Genomic DNA, 21,453 nt, shown 5'->3' with positions numbered 1-21,453 from the left:
TTAAGGACAATGTATAAAATTTACTGTCATGCTACTTGTATAAGGTGTATAAGAAACATAGATAAATTTTGTGTTTAGACTTAGGTCTCATCTCCAAGATATCTTATTACATACATACATGCAAATACAAGAGCCAGATTGGTGTAGTGGTTTGAGTATTGGACCACAACTCTGAAGACTAGGGTTTGAATCCCCTTTCAAGCAAAAAATAAAATAAAATAAAATAAAATAAAAAAAAGCCACTGGGTGATCTTGAGCAAGTCACACTCTCTCAGCCTCAGAGGATGGCAATTGAAAACCTCTCTGAAGAAACCTGACAAGAAAACCCTATGATAGATTTGTCTTAGGGTCATCATAGGTTGGAAATGACTTGGAGGTAAACAACAACACAAATGCAAATATAGGTGTTCCAAAATAATAATAATAAGAAATATCCAAAATCCAAAGGTTGTCCTGGATCATAGCTATGAAACAAAGTGCTGGATAAATCCTAAATGGATCATGGATAATGAAAGGAACAGAGGACTAAAACCAATTGTGAGTCACACCTAGAATAGACCTTTGGATCAATAGGACCTACATATGTGTAGAGGTACCATTAAACACTTTATTCAATAGGTCTCTTCTTGTGCCAAAGTGGCATAGTGGTTTGGGCACTGGACTATAACTCTGGAGACCAGAGTCTGAATCCTAGCTTGGTCATGTCAATCCACTGGGAGACCTTGAGCAAGTCACACTCTCTCAGTCTCGGAAGAAAGCAATGGCAAATCCCCTCCAAAAATGGTTGCCTTTTGTTCTGGAAAACCTGGAAAATCACAGATTGAGGAGGTTTAAAAATGTCCTGGCTGGCTGGGACAGTTGAAGCAGTAAATTTCAGATTTTTCCTTCATCACTGGACCATGGGTAGGTTAAAATGTGGCATTGGTGATGAAGCAGGGAACTGTGCAAGAAGACTGGAATGAGTGGGACCCTCATCTGACCCTACCAGCTCCAGTTGCTTCTGCACAGGTGTAGCATTGGCACCTTATTCTTCCATTCCTTCCCTGCTTCCCCTGATGGTCACAGAAAGCAGGAAATGAAAGGAGATAAGCAGAGTGTGGTGACTGTGTTGGTGGCTTGAGTCTAGGGCTAGGCAGCATGATAAAACTTCATTTCCAAACTGCTTTTACTGTCTCAAGGTGGTTTTACTCTCCCAAGACTGTTTGGAAGAAAAGTGTGAGTAAAGAGTAAAGGGACCCCCTTTGGGGCTTCTTAGAAGCCCCTTTTACTTTCATACAAGTGGTGGGGGAGGGGGGAAGAAGAAAAAGAGAACTCTTATGTTGGTACTGGTATTGAGGTTGAAGCATAATGGTAGAAAAAGTGCAATGATTCATGTGTTGAATCTGCACAATCAGAATGCAAATTAATAACATGCATAATTATAATTGGCTTAATTTGCAAATTAGAGACTGGTATATGGCAACTCTATTGAAGAAACATGCCAAGAAGACCCATGATAGGTTCTACCATAAGTCTGAAATGGCTTGAAGGCAAACAACAACTACTACTACAGTAGTCCTTCCACATTCGCTGGGGTTAGGGGTGTAGGATCCCCAGGAATGTGGAAAACTGCAATTAAAAAACAAAACAAAACACCATGATTCTTTTTACCTGAGAGAACACCTCTCTAGGAATCTCCAGGCCCTCCAGTGCAATTCTATGGTCAACATCTGCCAGACGCTGATAATAGAATCATGCTGGAGGACCTACAAATGTCTAGAGAGAAATATTTTCTCTCTAGGAACTCCTAGGTTCTAGGACACAATTCTATGGTCAGTTTCTGGCACAATTGCACTGGAGGAGCTAGAGATTACTCAAAACACAAATACACTCCTCCCTGCACATTTGCAGCTTTGACTTTTGTGCATTTAATTATTCATGGATTTTATTAATATGTTCTCTCTAGGAATATCTGTAGGGATGTGGTGGCTTAATGGTTAAGATGCCAATTCTGACAATTGGAAGATGGAAAGGTTGGCAGTTTGGGGCCCGAGTGCCACATGATTGGGGTGAGCTCTGTTGCTAGTCCCAGCTTCTGCCAATTTAGCTGTTCAAAAGCATGCAAATGCAAGTAGATAAATAGGTACCACTTCGGTGGGAAGGTAACAGTATTTGGTGCAGTCAGGCTGGCCACAGGACCACCGGAGTTGTCTTCGGACAATTCTGACTCTTTGGCTTAGTGACAGAGATGAGCACTGCCCCTTACAGTCGTTTACATTTAGACATTCATGTCAAGTGACAACCTTTACCTTTTTAAGGAATATCTAGGTCCTCCAGCACAACTCTATAGTCAACTTTGACCAAAAATCACACTGAGGGACCTAGAGAGAACACTCCGGTAGGCATTTGTACCTCCTCCAGCACAATTCTATGGTCAATGTCTGGCAGATGTTGACTGCAGAGTTGCCCTGGAGGAGCTAGAGATTCCCAGAGAGGTGTTCTCTCAGGTAAAAATAGTGTCTTTTTTAATTTGGAGTTTCCCCCCATTCATGGGGGTCCTGTGCCCCTAACCCCAGGGATGAATATAATCTGCAAAGGTCAAAGCCACAAATGTGGAGGGCCAACTGTACCGCTCTAGTGGGGCCCAGTAATTGGGTGCACCAGCCTCAAGAACTGTGCAGAGGAGGCCTGCACAACATACGACCCGGGGGGCTGCATACGGCCTGCCAAAGGATTTTGGGTGGCTTGGGAAGATGTGGGACGATTTCAAAGCTCCTCTGCTGCTTGGCTTTCTCCTGAGGAGAGGGACATGTGGAGGAGGAGGAAGGGCCAATGCTCGCCCTGCAAGGCTTTTCCACTGCTCTGCTTTCTTCCAAGGAGAAAGCTGGGCAGAGAAGGATGAGGATGGAATTAATATTCATAATATGTATTATTATTAATTGCTAATAATATTAATTAATGAATATTTCATTAAAACCTATCTGCGGCCCAAAGAAGTTTAGCCTATTTTAATTTTGGCCCCTTCCTACTAACTGCCAAGTTGTGCAGGTCTGGTGTGGAGGAAAACTCTTTCTCTCCCTTTGCTCTGGTCCCTCTCTTCCTTGGCCCTTTTGTGGTGTCTCTCCCCCCCATGCCTTGCTTCTCTCTCTCTGTCCTCTGGGAATGGAATCCAGGCAGCCCACATTCCTGAGCGGGCGGAGGAGGGGGCTGCTGGGACTTGCTTCTCTCTGGCTGTGTGTGTTTGGCTTGGCCCACCCCTGGCTCCTTCCTTCAGTCGGGCAGCTGCCCCTGTTTGCCCTCCTCCTCCTCCTCCTGCTCGCCTTTGCCAGCTGGGGCAGACAGCTTCTGCCAGGTGTGAGTGGGTGGCTGCTGGGAAAGGAATGGGGAGGCGAAAGGATGATGATGACTGAGAGAGGGCAGGGGTGGAGAGGAAGAAAAGAAGGAAGGAAGGAAGAAAAGAAGGAAGGAAGGAAGGGGCCCAACCGAGTAGAATAAAGAGACAAAGGGGAAAGAGTTGTTCTTCTCCATCAGGCTGAGGAGTGTGCGCCTTGTTGGATTGGCCCATCATCTGGAAGACTCAAGGTAACAACAGGAGAAGACTGGTGTGCAATTGTGAGGGAGGGAGAGATAAAAAGAGGCACACACCCACCACGTACATGTCTCTTTTTGTGTGGCTGCATACTTTTCTGGTAGTTGTGAATATGTTCTGAGTAGGCGGGAAGGCCTTAAGATGCATACAGACTGCAGAAATAACCTGGTTTGCCACCACTTTAACTGCCATGGCTCAGTGCTGCGGAATTCTGGAGATTGTAGTTTTTTGTGGCACCAGAGCAGAGACTAGAGTCTCCAGAATTCCACAGCATTGAGCCATGGCAGTTAAAGTGGGGTCAAATAATTATTGGTGCCACAAGAGACTACAGTCTCCAGAATTCCGTAGCTTTGAGCCATGGCAGCTAAAGTGGTGGCAAATTGGGTTATTTCTGCAGTGCAGATGCAGCCTTATTCTGACTTTGGGTGTGGATGGATGTGTCTAAACCTGTAAATCTGAGGGGAAATGTATAGTTACACCTGTTTCATGACTGCCTCTATTTCCCTCCCATTTCTTTTGCCTTCAGCGTTTTTATTTCTATGTGGACTCTCAAATTTTGTAAAAGGCTGTCTGTGTGCATGGAAGGTTACTATGAAAATGATCGCATCTGGAGATACGTATAACACATATGCAAATGCCAATCTGAACCCCCCCCCCCCCCAATTCCAGACACTTCTGGATATGGAAGACTCAACCCGTACTACACAATGTGTATGTGATATGGGTTAAGTCTCCTATATCTGGAAGTGTTTGGGATTTTGTAGTGTTTTGGGGTTTTGGAATATTTTTATGTACATCATGAAATATCTTGGAGATGGAACCCAAGTCTAAACAGGAAATTAATTTATATTTTATGTACACCTTATAGGAACCAGTGTGTTGTACCTGTTTGAGAGTTGGATTGTGATCCTGGAAACCAGGGTTTGAATCCTGGCTCAGCCATGACACCCGCTGGGTGACCTTGGGCAAGTCACACTCTCTGAGCCTCATAGGATGGCAATGACAAACTCCCTGTAAAGAAACTAGCCAAGAAAACCCCATGATAGGTTTGCCTTAAGGTCGGCATAAGTTGGAAATGACTTGAAGGCACACAACAACAACAATACATCTTATAGCCTGAAGGTAATTTTATACATAATTTATACAGTGTTTTAATGATTTTGTGCATGAAACAAAGTTTGCATGTATTGAACCTCCAGAAAGCAACAATAACACTGTCAATGTCTCAGTCACCCATGTGGACAATTTTGGAATATTTTGGACTTTGGAATTCCGGATAAGGGGGACAGAAGTTGTACTTCATTTCCAAAACTTCAGAGGTGTTCAGGCACAAAATAACATTGTTTCTGCTTTAAAAGCTGAAACCTTAGATTTCTGTTTAAGCATGTCATTATACCATCTATAATGACTATAGCACAGAAAAAGTCCTCTGCACATAGTCAGCTGTAACTTTTTCAAATTTCCTCCCTCAAAAGGTTCTGAGTAGAGCCTCCAGGCCTCAGAATCCCTAACTTGGAGCTGTAGCCCTCAGAATCCCTAACTTGGAGCTGTAGTTCAAATACGTAATATTTCCAAGCTCTGGTTCTGGAGATAAGCCCCATTACCTCTGTATTCAAGCTTAGGCTACATCTGCACTGCAGAAATAATGCAGCTTGACAACACTTTAACTGCTATGACTCAGTTTTGTGGAATTCTGAGATTTGTAGTTTGGTGGGGCACCAAAGCAGTCTGACAGAGAATACTAGATATCTCACAAAATTACAAACCCCAGAATTCCATAGCATTGAAGCATGGCAGCTAAAGTGGTGTCAAACTGCATTTTTTCTGCAGTGCAGATGCAACCTACATTGGCCATGGCATTCTGCATCCCTTCAACACCCACAGAAAGTTGAATTTGGCCAAGGGGGCTGTTTGAGCAGCATGGAGTTATTTGAGGCTGAGATAGAGGTGAAAAGATACGTTATCATTGTGCCATGTTGTAACATTTTTGATTAGATCAAACCCTGTGTAATCAAGTATAAGTTTTTTCCACTGTGTGTACTTTGGACGTGTGTAAAATGCTAAGGGAAAGAATTGTGGGGTCAGAGCAAGAGAAAAGAGAAGAGGGAGGGAATCTAAATGAATGAAAAGAAGCATATTCTCTGCCACCAACAATTAGTTAATGAAACAGAAAGGAAGGATTGTACAGTACTGTAATAACAATATAGTCTTTATGTGGTGTGTTGCCATTTGTACTTAGGATAATCCAAACTTCCCGGAAAATGAGATGGCCAAGGGACGCTTGCCATAACTGAAGGATACATTCACAGAAGAATTCTCAGACGCTGGAGTTTTATCTGCTGGGCAGGTATTTGCTGGGATTCTCCAGAATGACAGGTAAGGAAGCTGGGTCAGCCTTATTGTTACGCAGAGTGAAGTTGCTGCCTTGGACTGGAGATTTTGGGTGGGGATATAGAGGGAGTCCATGAAAGCTTATGCCAAACTTGTTAGACAGCATCCACGCTGCAGAAATAATCCAGCCTGACACCGCTTTAATACCATGACTCAATGCAATGGACTTCTGAGAATCATTGTTCATTGTGGCACCAGAGCTCTCTGACTGAGAAGGCTAAATGTCTCAGAAAACCAGTTCCCAGAATTCCATAGCATTGAGCCATAGTGGTTAAATTGATGTCAAACTGGATTATTTCTGTAGTGTGGATGCAGACTGAGTTTCTAAGGTGTCTCAAAAGTCTCTGTTATGAAAAGGCAGCAGACTGTTGATTAAGTATTATTGTTATTGTATTGTTACCGCTATGGTTGGGGAGAGAGGTGGCTGTGGGATTTTTCCCTCCTGTATATAAATAGCAATAGCAATAGCATTTACATTTCTATATTGCTTTATAGTGCTAGGCACTCTCTAAGCAGTGTGCAATGTGTGTTAGCCAATAAGAAAAATAACTTGACTTGCTTTAGTACTTCCCTTAGGTACTCTGCAACTTGGCTTTAGTTACGCTAAGTAGCTATAGACATTCTGCATCTTGTTTTGCGTACTGTGTGTGTGCGTGCATGCATGCCATTTGCTGCCTTGCCTCAGGCATCTAAATAGCTTGGGTGGTCCTGTTCAGCAGTAGGAACAGTGTGGATGCCATGAGTGAAAAATCTTATAGGCCTATTTTAAAATGAAAGTAATTACTTATGGAAGAATGTGTATGCGTATAGGTAGGAAGCTTCTCTTTCCCCCCCCTTTTGGCTTAGATATGCCTTCAAGTCTCCTCTTAAGGCAACCACATTAATTTCAGGGGTTTTCTTAAGCCAGGAATACTCAGAAATGCCTTTGCCACTTTCTTTCTTCTGAAATATAGCCTACACACCTGGTATTCGCAGGTGGCCTCCCATCCAAGGGCTGACCTTGCTTCCCTTCCAAGATCAGACAGGATCTAGTGCCTTTAAGGCATTCAGTTAATATATAACCTCTGTAAGTCACTTAGGATTGATGGCAAACAAACTTCCGTAGAAAGTACCTCTCCCTCTGGGCAACTTTTAGAGGGGTGTGGATGGAGAGAGAGTTTGATGATTCAGTATTGTATTTGTATGTCTGCTTTCCATGAGTCATGGCATATCTTGGGACTCCACTGCTCTGCTGTCTGAGAGACCTCCCTTAGTCACAGCTAGGGCTGGAGGAAGACAAGAGAGCAGGGGGAATTTGATTGAGATCAATTTGATTTAAATCATCCTTTAAATCACTATTTAAATCACTGCTCAGAAGGACTCAACTGAATATGATTCATACATCCCCTGTCCAAAAAAGGGCACTCTTCCTTGCTATAAGTTTGATACACATATTCCACAACTCAGAGTTACCAAAGACTCATTATTGCTGGTATAATCTTAATATTTACAACCAGATGAAGGTTTCATTTTTAGAATAACAACTTTTCAGATTAGTTTTACAGATACACACACACACTTTGGTTTGATTTGGTTATACTATTAGAAAAACATCATAGATAGATAATTATGAAATTATTGTGAAGTGAATTATCTCCAGTTTAATAGGTTAATCATTCATATTTAGAAAACTGCTGTCAGTGCCATTATAGGTTTTCTCCTTCAGAGAAAGAATAATATTATAAAGCGCAGGCTTTACACATAAAGATCCAAAGACATGTGGAGTGTTCTGCTTAAAAGGTTTGACGTTCATTTTTACTGCTTGCTTCTTCTGCAGATCTATTCCATTGCTAGTCTCCCAACAATCTATTAATTGAATGTTTGGAAAATTAGCACTTAAGAGATAAGGGATTGATTCTGTGTACATAGATTTGCACATGAACAATGATTGTGATCTCTGCAGACACAAATTCACAGTTTTGAGAACTGTAAAACCAAGCATCTGTTTCTCAGTCTAGATAGAAAAATTGCCCAATAATCTTACAGAAAGAGCATGACATTAATGGAATTTACCAAAATTTTTAAACATTGCATGAATATACAGTCTCATGTATATTCCCAATTTCATGATTAGAACACAATGTATCTTAAATAGAAAACTCTCTTTAGATAGATTTCTCCTCAAAAAACATTTAATTTGAAAAAATCTGATTTAAATTTAAAAAAGTATCCTTTTTAAAAAAATCACTGATTTTTGGCAGTAATTCAACAGTGTAGCTTCCTCTAACCTGGAGCAAAAGCTTCATGTTAAATAATTCCAGGTACCTGTGTGTAGTATGCAACTGCTGTAATTGTGTAATATAGAAGCTGCCTTATGCTGAGTCAGATTGTTGGTATATTTAGGATAGGGTGGGCAACAACGGTGGCCAACTGCATTGGGTTGCAGGATCAATTTCTTCTCCTGAGGCCACCCCCCCACCAGGGCCACATGAAATTCCAACAACTCCTCCCAGTCCCCAACTGGAAGTGGTTGGAGATCCACCCTCATTTGGGAAAAAAGGTATATGTTTAAAGGGCCTCTGCAACATATGTAAAAGCTGAATGGCTGTTCCTGGAGGCTTCCAGGGGAAGCAGTTTCTTCTTTTGGGGGCACTACAAAAAGAGCAGCCTAGAAATTATGGAAGGGTTGATTTTGTTCAGGATATCACTGTAGTCATCAGTGATATAAGTTAGTACCCTCTTTTCTGACTGGCACCTGGTCTCCCAGTTTTTCAGGCAGAGATCTCATATCTTCTGGCTCAGATACTTGCTAGTGGAAATATTAGGAATTGAACCTGGGACCTTTCACAGGAAAACGTTATGACTTGTTCCCAAAGATGGAGTCCCCAATGGCTCCTGATACACAAGCAAATGTGTGTGTGTGTGTGTGTGTGTGAGAGAGAGAGAGAGAGAGAGAGAGGGAGAGGGATAGGGATAGGGAGAGGGAGAGGGATTGTTTCTTTTTGGTAGCAAGAAACAAAACATAAAAAAGTATCTCAAAGAGGAGCAATGCTCCCAGTGCTCCACTTTTCGTTTCATTGATGGTTACAAGAATAGCTCATTATTTCCCCATTCTCTGGGTGCTTGTTTCCAGTAGCAAGAATATGGCAACATGCATTTTCCCCCCGGAACTGGAAACTAAATAATGTTGAGATTATCTCATTCCCTCACTTTGTTGACTCAAAAAAGTACTGTTGTGCTCTTGAACTGTGTCCAAACAGTATGGAATTATAGTATTATAAAACATGTATAACTGATACGCCTCTGTAATAGACACACCCTTGTAATTCTGTAGCCCAGAGGTGGAAATTGTACAGCCCATGAGCCACATGTGGCTCTTTGAAGAACCCAGTGTGCCTTTTGCAACCTTTGCTGACCTCCAAGGCCTTAGCACTTCCTCCATTTTTGACTCATGAAACTCTGGAACAGCAAAGCAACAACAACAGCAACAGCGAATACTTATAATCACCCCAAACAGTGGCTGGAATTGATGTAACATCATTCTAGTTACTAGAATGGCAGCTGGAGCATGCAGGGCTGTGTTACAGTGAAGAGGGAATTAACATATTATTGTTAACTTGCAGAGTACTAACAGCACATATGCTGCTTTACTGCACAGGTGGGGAATTGTGTCCTGAGGCTAAATCTGGCCCTCCTGGAGTCCCAGCCTGGCTCTCTGGGCTTTCCTACATGGCCAAACTCCCTTTCCCATTCACCCATCATTCAGTGGTGTCCCAAAACCTGTGCAGATTTTCCCCCACTTTAAAAGGTTGAAGTACCTCTCTTGAAGCTTTGTTATCTCCAGTAAGAGTTGTCAGCTAAAATATGTTGGCATTTTTGGTACCACCCTTCTGCTATTTTTTTCAATGACAATTCCCAGAATTACCCTTTGCTTGGGTACAGCAGAGTTTAGGAAATTTTTAAAAAATGGAAATTCCCATCCTGAGAATTGATGGGAGCAGTCATCCAAATACTAGCAGTTCTTACTTTTAATAAGATCATATTGATCTACTTCACATAGGGCAGAGTGTAGGAAAATATGTGAGTGTGTGCGCTGGTGTCTGTGTGTATTTGTGCATGTGTGTATATATGTGGATGGATGGATGGTTGGGTTGGTTGGACAGCTATCTAGCTAAAGCTGTAGTCTCCAAAGGTAGCATTTCTAAGCTCTGACACAAAGTAATTCTGAATAATCAACATATACCTGGTTCTCTATTGTGAGCTAAAGTTTAGCTATAAACATGCCTCAAAATGGTTTGAATTACCTACCTTGCTTGTTAGTACGAGAGATAGCTGTTAAGGGAGACTTGATGTGCATTTAGTGAACCTGCATGTGCATTGTTAGGGTCTGAAGATATGGTTGACCAGATCCAAAGTGTCTTTGAAGGAGAAGAGGAAGAAGATGTACTGTGGGAGAAGATTGAGAGTGTGCGCCACCAACTCACCCGCTCTCTAAACCCGGCAAAACTGACGCCATATCTACGCCAGTGTCGTGTGATTGACGAGCAAGATGAAGAGGAGGTGCTGAGTGCTTATCGTTTACCATGCAAGAGCAACCGGACAGGTAAGGAAAGGGAAGGCCTTGCAGAGGAGTTCATCTGAGAACCAATGAAATAGATCAAATGTCATGGTATATGTTCCATAAGAATTAAATAATGGATTTTAGTCACAAGGAATGGTTTCTCTACCTGTCACTCTTGTCCTTTCAGGATATATGCAACACTTTCACGCCAGGCTTAACCTGAAATTGAAGAATTTACTTTTTAGGGAGAGGGGATGAGAAGTCCCTGAATATCTCAACTCGTGTGATCAAAATTTGCCCATGCTGTCTGGGAAATTTGGGCAGTTGTCATCTAAAAAAGGCAATTCTACAGGCTTTGGCCTTAATTAAGATGCTGCATGGGCAGGGCCCAACTAATAGGCACTCTCTTTTGGATATCCATGACTAGCAGTGCCATTAAAGACAAGCAAGCCAGGTCAGGTGCGGGCTTGATCCAGGCAGTCAAAGACAGTACCCCTGTTCCATTCAAACCTATGAGTGTAGTGTTGTGATTTTGACTCATTCTGGGAGTCTTGTACATTGCGATCGCCTGTGTGGGTTGATTTCGACACATGTGAAGGTTTTTGTACTACTGAACAAATGATTTCTCTGATCTCAGAACTTAGAGTAGGGATCAGAAGGATGACCCTCCAGATGATGTTAAACTGTAACTCCCACTAATCCTATGCAGTTGCTATACTGGATAAAACTGCTGGGTTGTAGTGCCGCCACATCTGGAGAGCAGGACTTCGCCCACACCTTTCTCAGTGTTTTATGGGGATTCACTACACCTGTGTCATGCCATCCTAGAAGGAACGTCATATTACTTCTGGTTCTTGTTTTGGGGTGATTTGCAACATCAAGAAGTCACACTTTTTTGCACTCTACAACAGGGGTGAGGAAATCAGATTTTCGGAGGTTTCAGTGGCTTTTGGGGGGTTTCAGAGACTGGGGGGGAAGGAGGCAAACACTCAATTTGTCAGTGGTTTGGTTATACTTTTGGTGATTTGGGGCCCAAGAATTGTCCCAAAATGTGGGAAAAAATTCAGTGGGGAGGGGCCTGGGGTCTTTGGAAGGAGTGTTTAGTGTTTCAGGGGCTACAACAGTGTGGTTTGAGGTCTGCATGTGAGTCCTGATTTTCTCATCCCTGTTGCAGAATGCAGAAAAGTATGACTTGATGCATGCATCAGAGTGGTTTCAAGTGTCACTAAGGGGACACCTTGGGATCCGAGTTGTCACACCAGTATGGAGCATTCTCTTAGTTGCTACAATGTATGTTCCATAATAACTAAATTAGTGCTTTTCAACACCAGTAATGGTTTCCTCTGCCTGTCACTCTCGTTCTTTTGGAATATATACAACACTTTCACATCAGAATTAAACAGAGCTTGGACATGTTCCTTTTTGAGATGATAACTCTTAGAAAACCGCAGCTTACGTGGCTAGTTCTGGTCATGCTGGCCAACGATTCTGGGAGTTGTAGTTCAAAACAATAAAATTTCCAAGTTCTGGCTAAATATAGCATTGTCCAAAATCCACAAAACAGTGATACTTTTATTGGACAAAATAAAAAAACAAACCCAAAATATATCATGCAAGTTTTCAAAGGTTTACGGGTTTCTAATTATCTAATTTATTTGCTATGTTTCTAGTTCATCATTATCCCTCAGTGAGTTCAAAGTGATAGGCATGGTTATCCTCTTTAATAGTTTTATCCTAACTGTAGTCTTGAGAGGTAGGAAACATTTTTTTAAAAAAATATCTGACCTGAGTTTATCTCTGCAGGACTCCTCATGGATATCCTACGGGGCAGAGGAAAGCGGGGCTATGAAGCCTTCTTAGAGTCCTTGGAGTTCTATTATCCAGAACATTTCACCCGGCTGACAGGGAAACAGCCAGTTCAGCGTTGCTCTATGATTCTAGGTAAGAAGTGATTGACAGGTTCTCTGTATACATTTAATTGCTGAATTCTCACAGGCTTGATTCCTCTCTGGGGAATCCTAGCTTTTGGAATCAAGAGCTTGGAAAAGTTAATTTTGTTGGACTGCAACGTCCAGAATTCCTGCAGCCAGCATGGCCAAAGGCTTACAGTTTGTACTTCATCTACTTTTCAAAGTCAGACATTATAGGTTATTTCTTATAATCTCATACAGTGTTATCTGTGGAAAAATGTACCATTTTACTTTAATAGAATGGAAATAGGGCTTGCGCAGTAAACAGATTCATGGTTAAAGTACTGTATATACTCATGTATAGGTCTAGAAATTTTTGTCAAAAATTGACACCAAAAGCTGGGTCAAATTATCCATGAGTCGATGTAAGTACTGTATTTTACATTATACTCTTCCCCTTCTCTGAGTAGAGTGGCAAAGGGTAAGAACATTAGTTCATCCTGGGAGTACCCAAAAGAAGCACCAAGTTCCTCTATTCTTTCCACCATGATGCTGCTTCTGGCCTTTTTGAATGCATGGGTGGGAAAATGGCAGTGGTGGCACTGCTTTGGTGCTTCATCTCAAAGGAGTGCCAAGAGGAATTGGGCTTAGAAGGATCTGAATAAGACATTTCTGTATGAAGACAGTAAATGTTCCTTTGCTTCCTTTGTTACATGCTCCTAAGTTTTATCCTCGACTTATCCATGAATCATACCAAAATCCATTATTTGGGCCCCAAAACTTGTCCTCGATTTATACATGAGGTCGACTTACCGTCGAGTATATATGATATTTTATTTTGAGTGCATTTTATTAAATATTCATCCTGGAACTCGGAGTGCAACGTTTATACATTTTTAGCATGAGGTGTATATGAAATTAAAATCCTTAGAGGACTGAATTTATGCTGCAAGTGAGTGGGCCCTTGGTATCCACTGGGGTTTGGTTCCAGGCCCCTCGTGGATACCAAAATCTATGGAAGCTCAAGTCACATTAAATACAATAGTATAGTAAAATGGCATCTCTTATTTGAAATGACAAAAATCAAAGTTTGTTTTTTTGGAATTTTTTAAAATAAATTTCAAGCCAAGGATGGTTGAATCCATGGATAAAAAAAATCTGAGTAGGTGGGAATCCTTAGTATGAATGTATGAGGAAGAAGCTTGTAATGGCAATTGGGATGGTGGTGTTTGTATATTTTTTGTGATGTGGTTTAAATGGTTTGAATTTGGTGACTATTTTGAGATAATAATTGCATGTTGGTATCACAGATTACTGTGTTTTTAATGGCATCTGTTTTTTTAAATGTTGCTGTGAACACCCTCAGGTCCTAGAATCATAGAATCATAGGGTTGAAAGAGACCGCAAGGGCCATCCAGTCCAACCCACTGCCATACAGGCAATCCAAATCAAAGCATCCCCGACAGATGGCCATCCAGCCTCTGTTTCAAGACCTCTAAGGAAGGAGACTCCACTACACTTCGAGGGAGTGTGTTCCACTGTTGGACAGCCCTTACTGTCAGGAAGTTCCTCCTAATGTTGAGGTGGAATCTCTTTTCCTGGAGCTTGCATCCATTGCTCTGGGTCCTAGTCTCTGGAGCAGTAGAAAACAAGCTTGCTCCCTCCTCAATATGACATCCCTTCAAGTATTTAAACAGGGCTATCATATCACCTCTTAACCATCTCTTCTCCAGGCTAAATATCCCCAGCTCCCTAAGTCATTCCTCATAGGGCATGGTTTCCAGACCCTTCACCATTTTAGTCACCCTCCTTTGGACATCCTCCAGTTTTTCAACATCCTTTTTGAATTGTGGTTCCCAGAACTGGACACAGTATTATAGGTGGGGCCTGACCAGAGCGGAACTATTACTTCCCTTGATCTAGACCAGTTCTCTCCGCCTCTACTGCCAAGATCCTGGTTCATGCCCTAGTGATCTCACGACTGGATTACTGTAACGTCCTCCTGGCTGGGCTTCCTCTTTCTCACCTCCGTCCTTTAATCTCTATCCAGCATTCAGCTGCACGCATTATCACTTCCACCCACCGCTCTGACCACATCTCTCCTGTGTTGGCATCCCTTCACTGGCTCCCTCTCCCTTTCCGCATTCAGTATAAGCTCCTGCTGTCGACATTCAAAGCCCTCCATGGACTGGCCCCTCCTTACTTATCAGACCTTCTTTCTCCTCACCTTCCCACCAGGGCCCTCCGTTCTGGTAGTCAAGGGTTCCTGCCTCAGCCCAAGATTTCCTCTGCCCCATCCCAGATTCGCCCCTTTTCACTTGCTGCCCCTCACTCCTGGAACCTTCTTCCCCCACAAGCAAGAGCCATCACTTCTTTAACCAGCTTCAAAACGGAGTTGAAAACCATCCTGTTCAGAGAAGCCTTCCCAGGCATTGCATAATTGTCGCTTACTATCTGATGTTCTTTTATTGCCTGTTTATCGATCCATTTCCTGTATTGCTATGTATTGTATATGCATTATCCTACTTGAGAGTATGTATTTTCCCTGGAAAATGATTAACCTTCCATTTTGAAGCCAAGCCCTCCCTCCAGTCCATCTGCCTTGGTCCAGGCCTCGGAGGTAGAGAGGAACTGCTGGACCTCTTACCCTTTCCCGCCACCACTCCCTTCTCCTTCTGTGTCATATCTTTTTAGACTGTAAGCCCGAGGGCAGGGAACCGTCTAACTAAAAAGATTGCGTATACAGCGCTGTGTAAATTTACAGCGCTTCATAAATAAAGGTTAATAATAATAATAAAATAATAAATGGCAAACGTTTTAGAGACTGAGTGCCCAAACTGCAACCCAAAACCCACTTATTTATCGCAAAGTGCCATGTCCCTCTGATGTTCTAGTAATAAACTCTGGTGAATTCTGTGCTGAAGGTGATGGCGTGTGTACCCACAGAGAGGGCTCTGAGTGCCACTTCTGGCACTCGTGCCATAGGTTCGCCACCACTGATCTAGACACTATACTTCTATTGATGCAGCCTAAAATCGCATTGGCCTTGTTAGCTGCCGCATCGCACTGTTGACTCATGTTCAATTTGTGGTCTACTTGGACTCCTAGATCCCTTTTACACATAGTTTCATTCAGCCAAGTGACACCCATCCTATATCTGTGCATTTCATTTTTCCAGCCTAAGTGCAGTACCTTACATTTCTCCGTGTTGAAATTCATTTTGTTAGCCTTGGCCCAGCTTTCCAATCTATCAAGGTCATTTTGAATCTTGATCCTGTCCTCTGGGGTATTAGCTACTCTGCCTAATTTGGTGTCATCTGCAAACTTGATAAGTATGCCCCCGATTCTGTCATCCAAGTCATTGATAAAGATGTTGAATAGCATTGGGCCCTAGCACTGGAAAAAGGCGATGGGCAAATGAATGTGCGTGACTCATTTTGGACATCAAAGAACTTCAGTTCAGTTTAGTGATATACACTCTTTACAGTAGAGCCCTGGAAATTTATGCTTCAGACATCTCTGATACAGGAGCAGTTCCACTAAGCCAGGATGGAAATTCTATGGCCCTCCAGGTGTTGTTGGACTCTGATTCCCAGCACTGTTCTACACCTGACAAGCTGCATGGTTCCCAACCCTGTTTTAAACTGTATGCTCCAGAGCAACAAGACCTGTGTTTTGTTGCTAATTCATAAAGCATACTGCATACTGATAGTATGATAGATGTGTGAACTGGTAGGTACAGTAGGTCCATAGACAGATGTAGAATGTGTGTTGAAAAGAGGTGATAGCAAGGCCTGTTGAAATTTAGGTTGTCTCTGTTATGCTCTTTTCTAGCTTCACCATCATTTTCAGTATATTTAATGTTACTTTCTATTTTAGCATTGGAGATTGAAATCTTATTTTAAAAACAGCTAGCATTTGAACAATATCCTCTTGGTACATGCCCACTATACGGTTACAGGTGACACACCATTGAGAACCAGTGTGGTGTAATAGTTTGAGTGTTGGGCTATAACTCTGGAGACCAGAATTTGATTCCCAACTTGTCCATAAAGATCACTAGGTGATCTTGGGCAAGTCGCATGCTCTCAGCATCAGGGGAAGGCAATAGTGAACCTCTTAACAAATCTTGCCAAGAAAACCCCAGGATAGAGTCACCTTAAGGTCACTATAAGTCAGAAACAACTTGAAGGCACACAACAACAACAACAACAACAACAACAAACACAATATTGCTTTGCATGTTGTGGTGTTTACCACTGCTAACCTAGGGGCATACGGCCAACAAGCTTGTCATGTAATGTGTGAACTGGTTAATTGTGTTTGCTAAATCTTGAGTCTAACTCCAGCACCCAACTTGTTGGGAATTCTCTTCCAGATGAGGAAGGTCCTGAAGGCCTGACCCAGTTCTTGATGATGGAAGTGAAGAAGGCTAGGGCTCAGAGGAAAGGACATCTGGCCAAAGAGCACCAACTTCAGGTGAAGAACCAGGCCTTGGAGGAGGAGTGCAGCCAGCTGAAGCAACAGCTCAGGGAGCTCCAGAAGATGCAGGAACGTTGGCAGAGGTTCCAGGAAGAATGGGACTCTAGCAGTTTGGAGCTGCTGAGACTAAAAGATGAAAACTATATGCTGGCCATGCGTTATGCTCAGCTGTGTGAGGAAAAGAATGCTGCTGTCCTACGAAGCCGGGACCTGCAACTGGGGGTATGGTGTCAGTTTCAATAAAGGTTGTTGCAAGGGTCAGGTAGATGCTGTTGTTGCCTGCAAGAATTGGTGTTAGCAGTGGGATGACAAAGAAGTCCCCAGCTGTCCCTTTGCTTCAGGTGACACAGTTGTGAAATAGTCTCTTTGTACTCTAAAAAGATTAAGTCATAATTATCATGGTTTCTTTCTTTTTAAAAAAATGATAAACCAACAGTTAAGAGAAATAAAGCAACCAAGGAGAAAAGATGCAGGAAGGCATTGGTTTGGGAAGAATGGAACCTGTAGTATTTTCTGGCACAAATGAGAGATCTGATGGGATCTGTGCCAGAGAAAGCCGCACCCTGTGTGTTCTAAATGGTGCTCTTATCAGCATGAGTGAGTGTTATTCATGTGGTTGATTGTTGAGACTTCAGGCTGTAAGAGTAGTATATCCTGGCTAGTGGTTTTGCATGAAGCCTAGACAATGCTCATCCTTTAGGATGAAACCTTCAGCAAACAAAAGGTTTGGAATGATTGTCCTCTGGCAAGATGAAACATCACTTTAATTTCTAATCTGATTTGCCCAGTTGAGCATCTGTAAATTTTCTTCTTTGCTGAATTCTTGTGGAGAGCCTTTCCATTGTAGTCTTCTATACTTGTAGTCTTTTCAAAAGGAATATTTCTCTTCTCTGCAGGGCATGAGCGGATCAGGTTCAGTCCTTGCTTCCATCTCCGCAGCAGTCCCTTTCTCCTTTGTAACACATGCTGTCCTAATTAGAATATCCATAAGCACAAAATAGGAGCAAACAATAGCCAGCATGATATAGCTGTCTGAGCACTGAACGATGATTTTGGAGACCAGGGTTCAAAACCCTGCTTAGCTATGGAAACCCACTGAATGGGCAAGTCACACTCACTAAGCCTCAGAGGAAGACAAAGGCCAAGGTCCTCTGACCAAATCTTACCAAGAAAACACCATGATAGGTTTGTCTTAGAGTCACCATAGGTTGAAGGCACACAACAACAACAACAACAACAACAAGAAACAAACAAGGTGCAGTACACACAATACCTGCATTGTAGATGAGCTCCAGGTGACTCTAGCAAGTAAGCCAAAACACTTTCTGTTTGCATACGGTTCCTCAAAGCAATGTCTGTCTCTTTCAAAGTCTAACCAGAACTTATCTTAGCTTGTATAACAACCCTCATCTAGGAAATGTTTCCCAAGAAGAAAATTTACATTGTACAAGATCACAGGGGCAGCCTTCTACTAAGTCATATGATTTGTCCTTCTGGTCCAGTACTGTCATGTCTGACTTGGCAGCAGCTTTTCAATGTTTCAGGCAGGGATTTCCCCCCTCACCTCTGTTCCTTCAAAGCAGGGATGCTAAAGATTGATCTGGATCTTCTGTTAATAAGGTTTATGCTTCATAACTGAGCTGTGTTCCTGCTTTCCTGGTAGAGCCCTAGTGGAGCAGTGGTTAACAGCTGGTACTGCAGCTGTAACATTGTAAGTTCAATCCCAGGGCCCCAAGGCTGATATGGGCATGGTACAGATGGGCGGCTCGGTGCTGCCTGTCTTTCCCACTTGTCGGTGCTGCAGCAGCCGCATCGCATGGCACTGACATGCTGCCAAAAAGAAGCCGTGCCATGACGTCACTTCCTGGAAGTGACGTTTGGATGCTGCGTGGCATCGGTGCCATCATGGCGCCCCCCCATATGGACAGGAGGCCATCATGATGCCTCCGTCCGCCTGTACTAGGGCTTGAGAGTGTGCGGTTGCTGCACATTCCTGAACCCTAGTATCGCTCCGCTGCCACACGTTTCCTGCCGGTATGTACTGGCCCAAAGTCTTCTGTCCTTTCTTAGGTTGGTAAAAGGAACAACCAGCTTGTTGGGGCAATTGGCTTATAGATTGTAAATCGCTTAGACAGTGCTGAGTTCACTATTAAGAGGTATAGAAATGTAAATGCTATAGTTATTGTTAGAGCATTCCAAAATTTTTGGAAGATTTTTAAACTTGTAATTACAGTCTACCCTCCACATCAGTGGACTTGCCATCCCTGGATTTAATTATCCATGAACGGCAAGCCCTAATTTTTCTTAATGGTGGCATGGGGGGGGGTTATCCACAGGGGTGGGTGGGTCAGAACGGATCTACCATGGATACGGAGGTCCGTCTGTATCTGTTTTTTTAAAAGTTGATTTTATTGTAAGCCACCCTGAGATCTTTGGATAAAGGATAGGAGATAAATGTTTTAATAAATAATATAAATAAAATAAATGAATATGCCTGGCTCTGTTGTCCTCATGATGCAAATTCCTCCTCAAGGCTCTTGCTTTCTCTTGTGCTCTTTTTAGTGAACTGAACAGGCTGTACTACAAAGAATTTTGGGCCTTCTTAAAGGCTTAACACACTTATGACAGTTTGTGGACCCAGACCACTGACTCACTATTGTTTTTGCTGAGTCAGACTGGGATGGCTGCCCCTGTGGAAAGTGAACAGGCTGCTTGGGGTTAAGACAATTTTTAACACAGAACCAACATTCCAGAAATTGTGGAAACATTTCTGGACCATGCTTGTGTGGCATGGCACCTGTGCATTATGTAAGGGTCTTATTTTATTTTGGGGTGGGGAACGTTTTACAGCTCAAGGACCACATTCAATTTCAGAGATCTTCTTGGGGCTCACTTTCCAAAAATGAGAGGGTCCAAAGGCACATGGGTGGCTTGAAAAATACCATCTTATTGTAGCTTAAAGTCTTAGGTGAAGTGAAAAGCTTTCACAGCCCGCATCTATAGTTTTTGCAGGTTTTTCAGGCTGTGTGAGTGCATTCTGGAAGAATTTATTCCTGATGATTTGCCAGCATTGTGGGTTGGCATCTTCAGAGAATGCTAGCATGGAAGTGAGTGGGGTCTATATATTGTGTGACCCTTGGTTGAGAGGAAGTGATTTACACGTTAATCTCTGTGTTGGTCTGTTGTTGAATGGCAAGGTATCAGGGTGTCAATTTAATTAATGATCCATTGTCAACTAGGAAATGCCCCTCAACCTGGGTGGTTTTTATTTGCACTTGCAGGGTCTTGATTTTGGTGTTTTTCTGGACTGGTAGCTAAACTTTGTTTACTTTAAGGGTTTCTTCTTTCCTGTTGAAGTTGTTGAGGGGTTTGTGGATTTCAGTGGCTTCCCTGTGTATTCTGACCTGATAGTTGTTGGCATGGTCCAGAATTTAAGTGTTTTCAAATAGCATTTTATGCCCAGGGCAGTTTATAACATGTTCTGTTACTACTGATTTTTCTCGCTGACTCAGTCTGCAGTGTCTCTCATGTTCCTTAATTCGTGTTTGAACACTGCATTTGGTGGTCCCTATGTAGACTTGTCTGCAGCTGCACGGTATGTGATAAACCTCTGTGGCTGTGAGAGGGTCTCGCCTGTCCTTTGCTGAGTGCAGTGTTTGTTGGATTTTCTTGGTTTGTTTGTAGATCATTTGGAGGTTGTGTTTCTTCACCAGTTTCCCTATTCTGTCTGTGACTTCTTTGATGTATGGTAAAAAATACCTTCCTTTTGGGTGGTTGTCTTCACTCCTATGGGTTTTGCTAGGTCTGGCAGCCAGGAAGTGGGGTTCACAGATCTTTTTTTGCCTGGTCTACCAGTGTTTTTATTGTGCTTCTTTTTTGGCATTCTTGTGCAGGTTTCTGCCCACATGTGTAGGTTTTCTGTATACTCTGTGTGGCCCAACCTTTGATTCGGTTTGCGGCTGACTAGGACATCCCAGGATGGCAATGTTCCTTCCTTGTCTTTTTCCATTGTGAATTGGATGTTCAGGTGGATGTTGTTTAGATAGTTTACAAACATGGTCAGATCTTCTTCTCTATGGGCTTTTTTGGTGCTATTTCCTGGGCTAGCTTTTCAAAGTGTTACCAAATGTGGAAGGTTGGAAATCATCAACCAGAGGTATCATGTGGAAGGGATTATGGCTGTCTGGGGAGCCTTGCAGGGCCCCCAGCCCTGAGGTCCCCTCATTATAGATTCTCCTAGAGCCAGCATGGTATAGTGGTTTGAGTGTTGGACTAAAACTCTGGAGACCAGAGTTTGATTCCCACTTGGCCATGAAACCCACTGGGTGACATTTGGGAAGTCACATGCACTCAACCTCAGGGGAAGGCAATGGCAAACCTCCTCTGAACAAGTCTTGCCAAGAAAACCCCATGATAGCTTCGCCTTAGGGTCACTGTAAGTTAGAAATGATGTTGAAGGTACATAACACATGAACATGCACACACACAATCTACTTTCTTGTGTGCCCTGAAATATTAATTTTGTTGTGCCTTCAAGTCATTTCCAACTTATGACAACTTAT

General features: G+C 42.7%; 1 protein-coding gene across 3 annotated transcripts in view; it reads left to right on the top strand.

Moving 5' to 3' along the window:
* The window catches only part of CARD10 (caspase recruitment domain family member 10), a 78,981-nt gene that overhangs the window by 8,029 nt on the left and 49,499 nt on the right, over positions 1-21,453 (top strand). Inside the window, exons 1-5 of one of the 3 annotated variants that reach the window (XM_042470936.1) lie at positions 3,268-3,561; positions 5,808-5,944; positions 10,323-10,541; positions 12,303-12,440; positions 16,788-17,113. In XM_042470936.1, coding sequence (XP_042326870.1) covers positions 5,938-5,944; positions 10,323-10,541; positions 12,303-12,440; positions 16,788-17,113 — 690 coding nt within the window. In that variant the 5' untranslated portion in view covers positions 3,268-3,561; positions 5,808-5,937. Of the gene's footprint in view, positions 1-3,267; positions 3,562-4,659; positions 4,691-5,807; positions 5,945-10,322; positions 10,542-12,302; positions 12,441-16,787; positions 17,114-21,453 lie in introns of those variants that run through there. The other 2 variants (XM_042470938.1, XM_042470937.1) reach the window with 2 other exon arrangements.

The sequence above is a fragment of the Sceloporus undulatus genome, chromosome 5 (assembly GCF_019175285.1).
Source record: "Sceloporus undulatus isolate JIND9_A2432 ecotype Alabama chromosome 5, SceUnd_v1.1, whole genome shotgun sequence".
In the NCBI taxonomy this organism is placed as follows: Eukaryota; Metazoa; Chordata; class Lepidosauria; order Squamata; family Phrynosomatidae; genus Sceloporus; species Sceloporus undulatus.
This window is presented reverse-complemented; position numbering and strand designations above follow the sequence as displayed.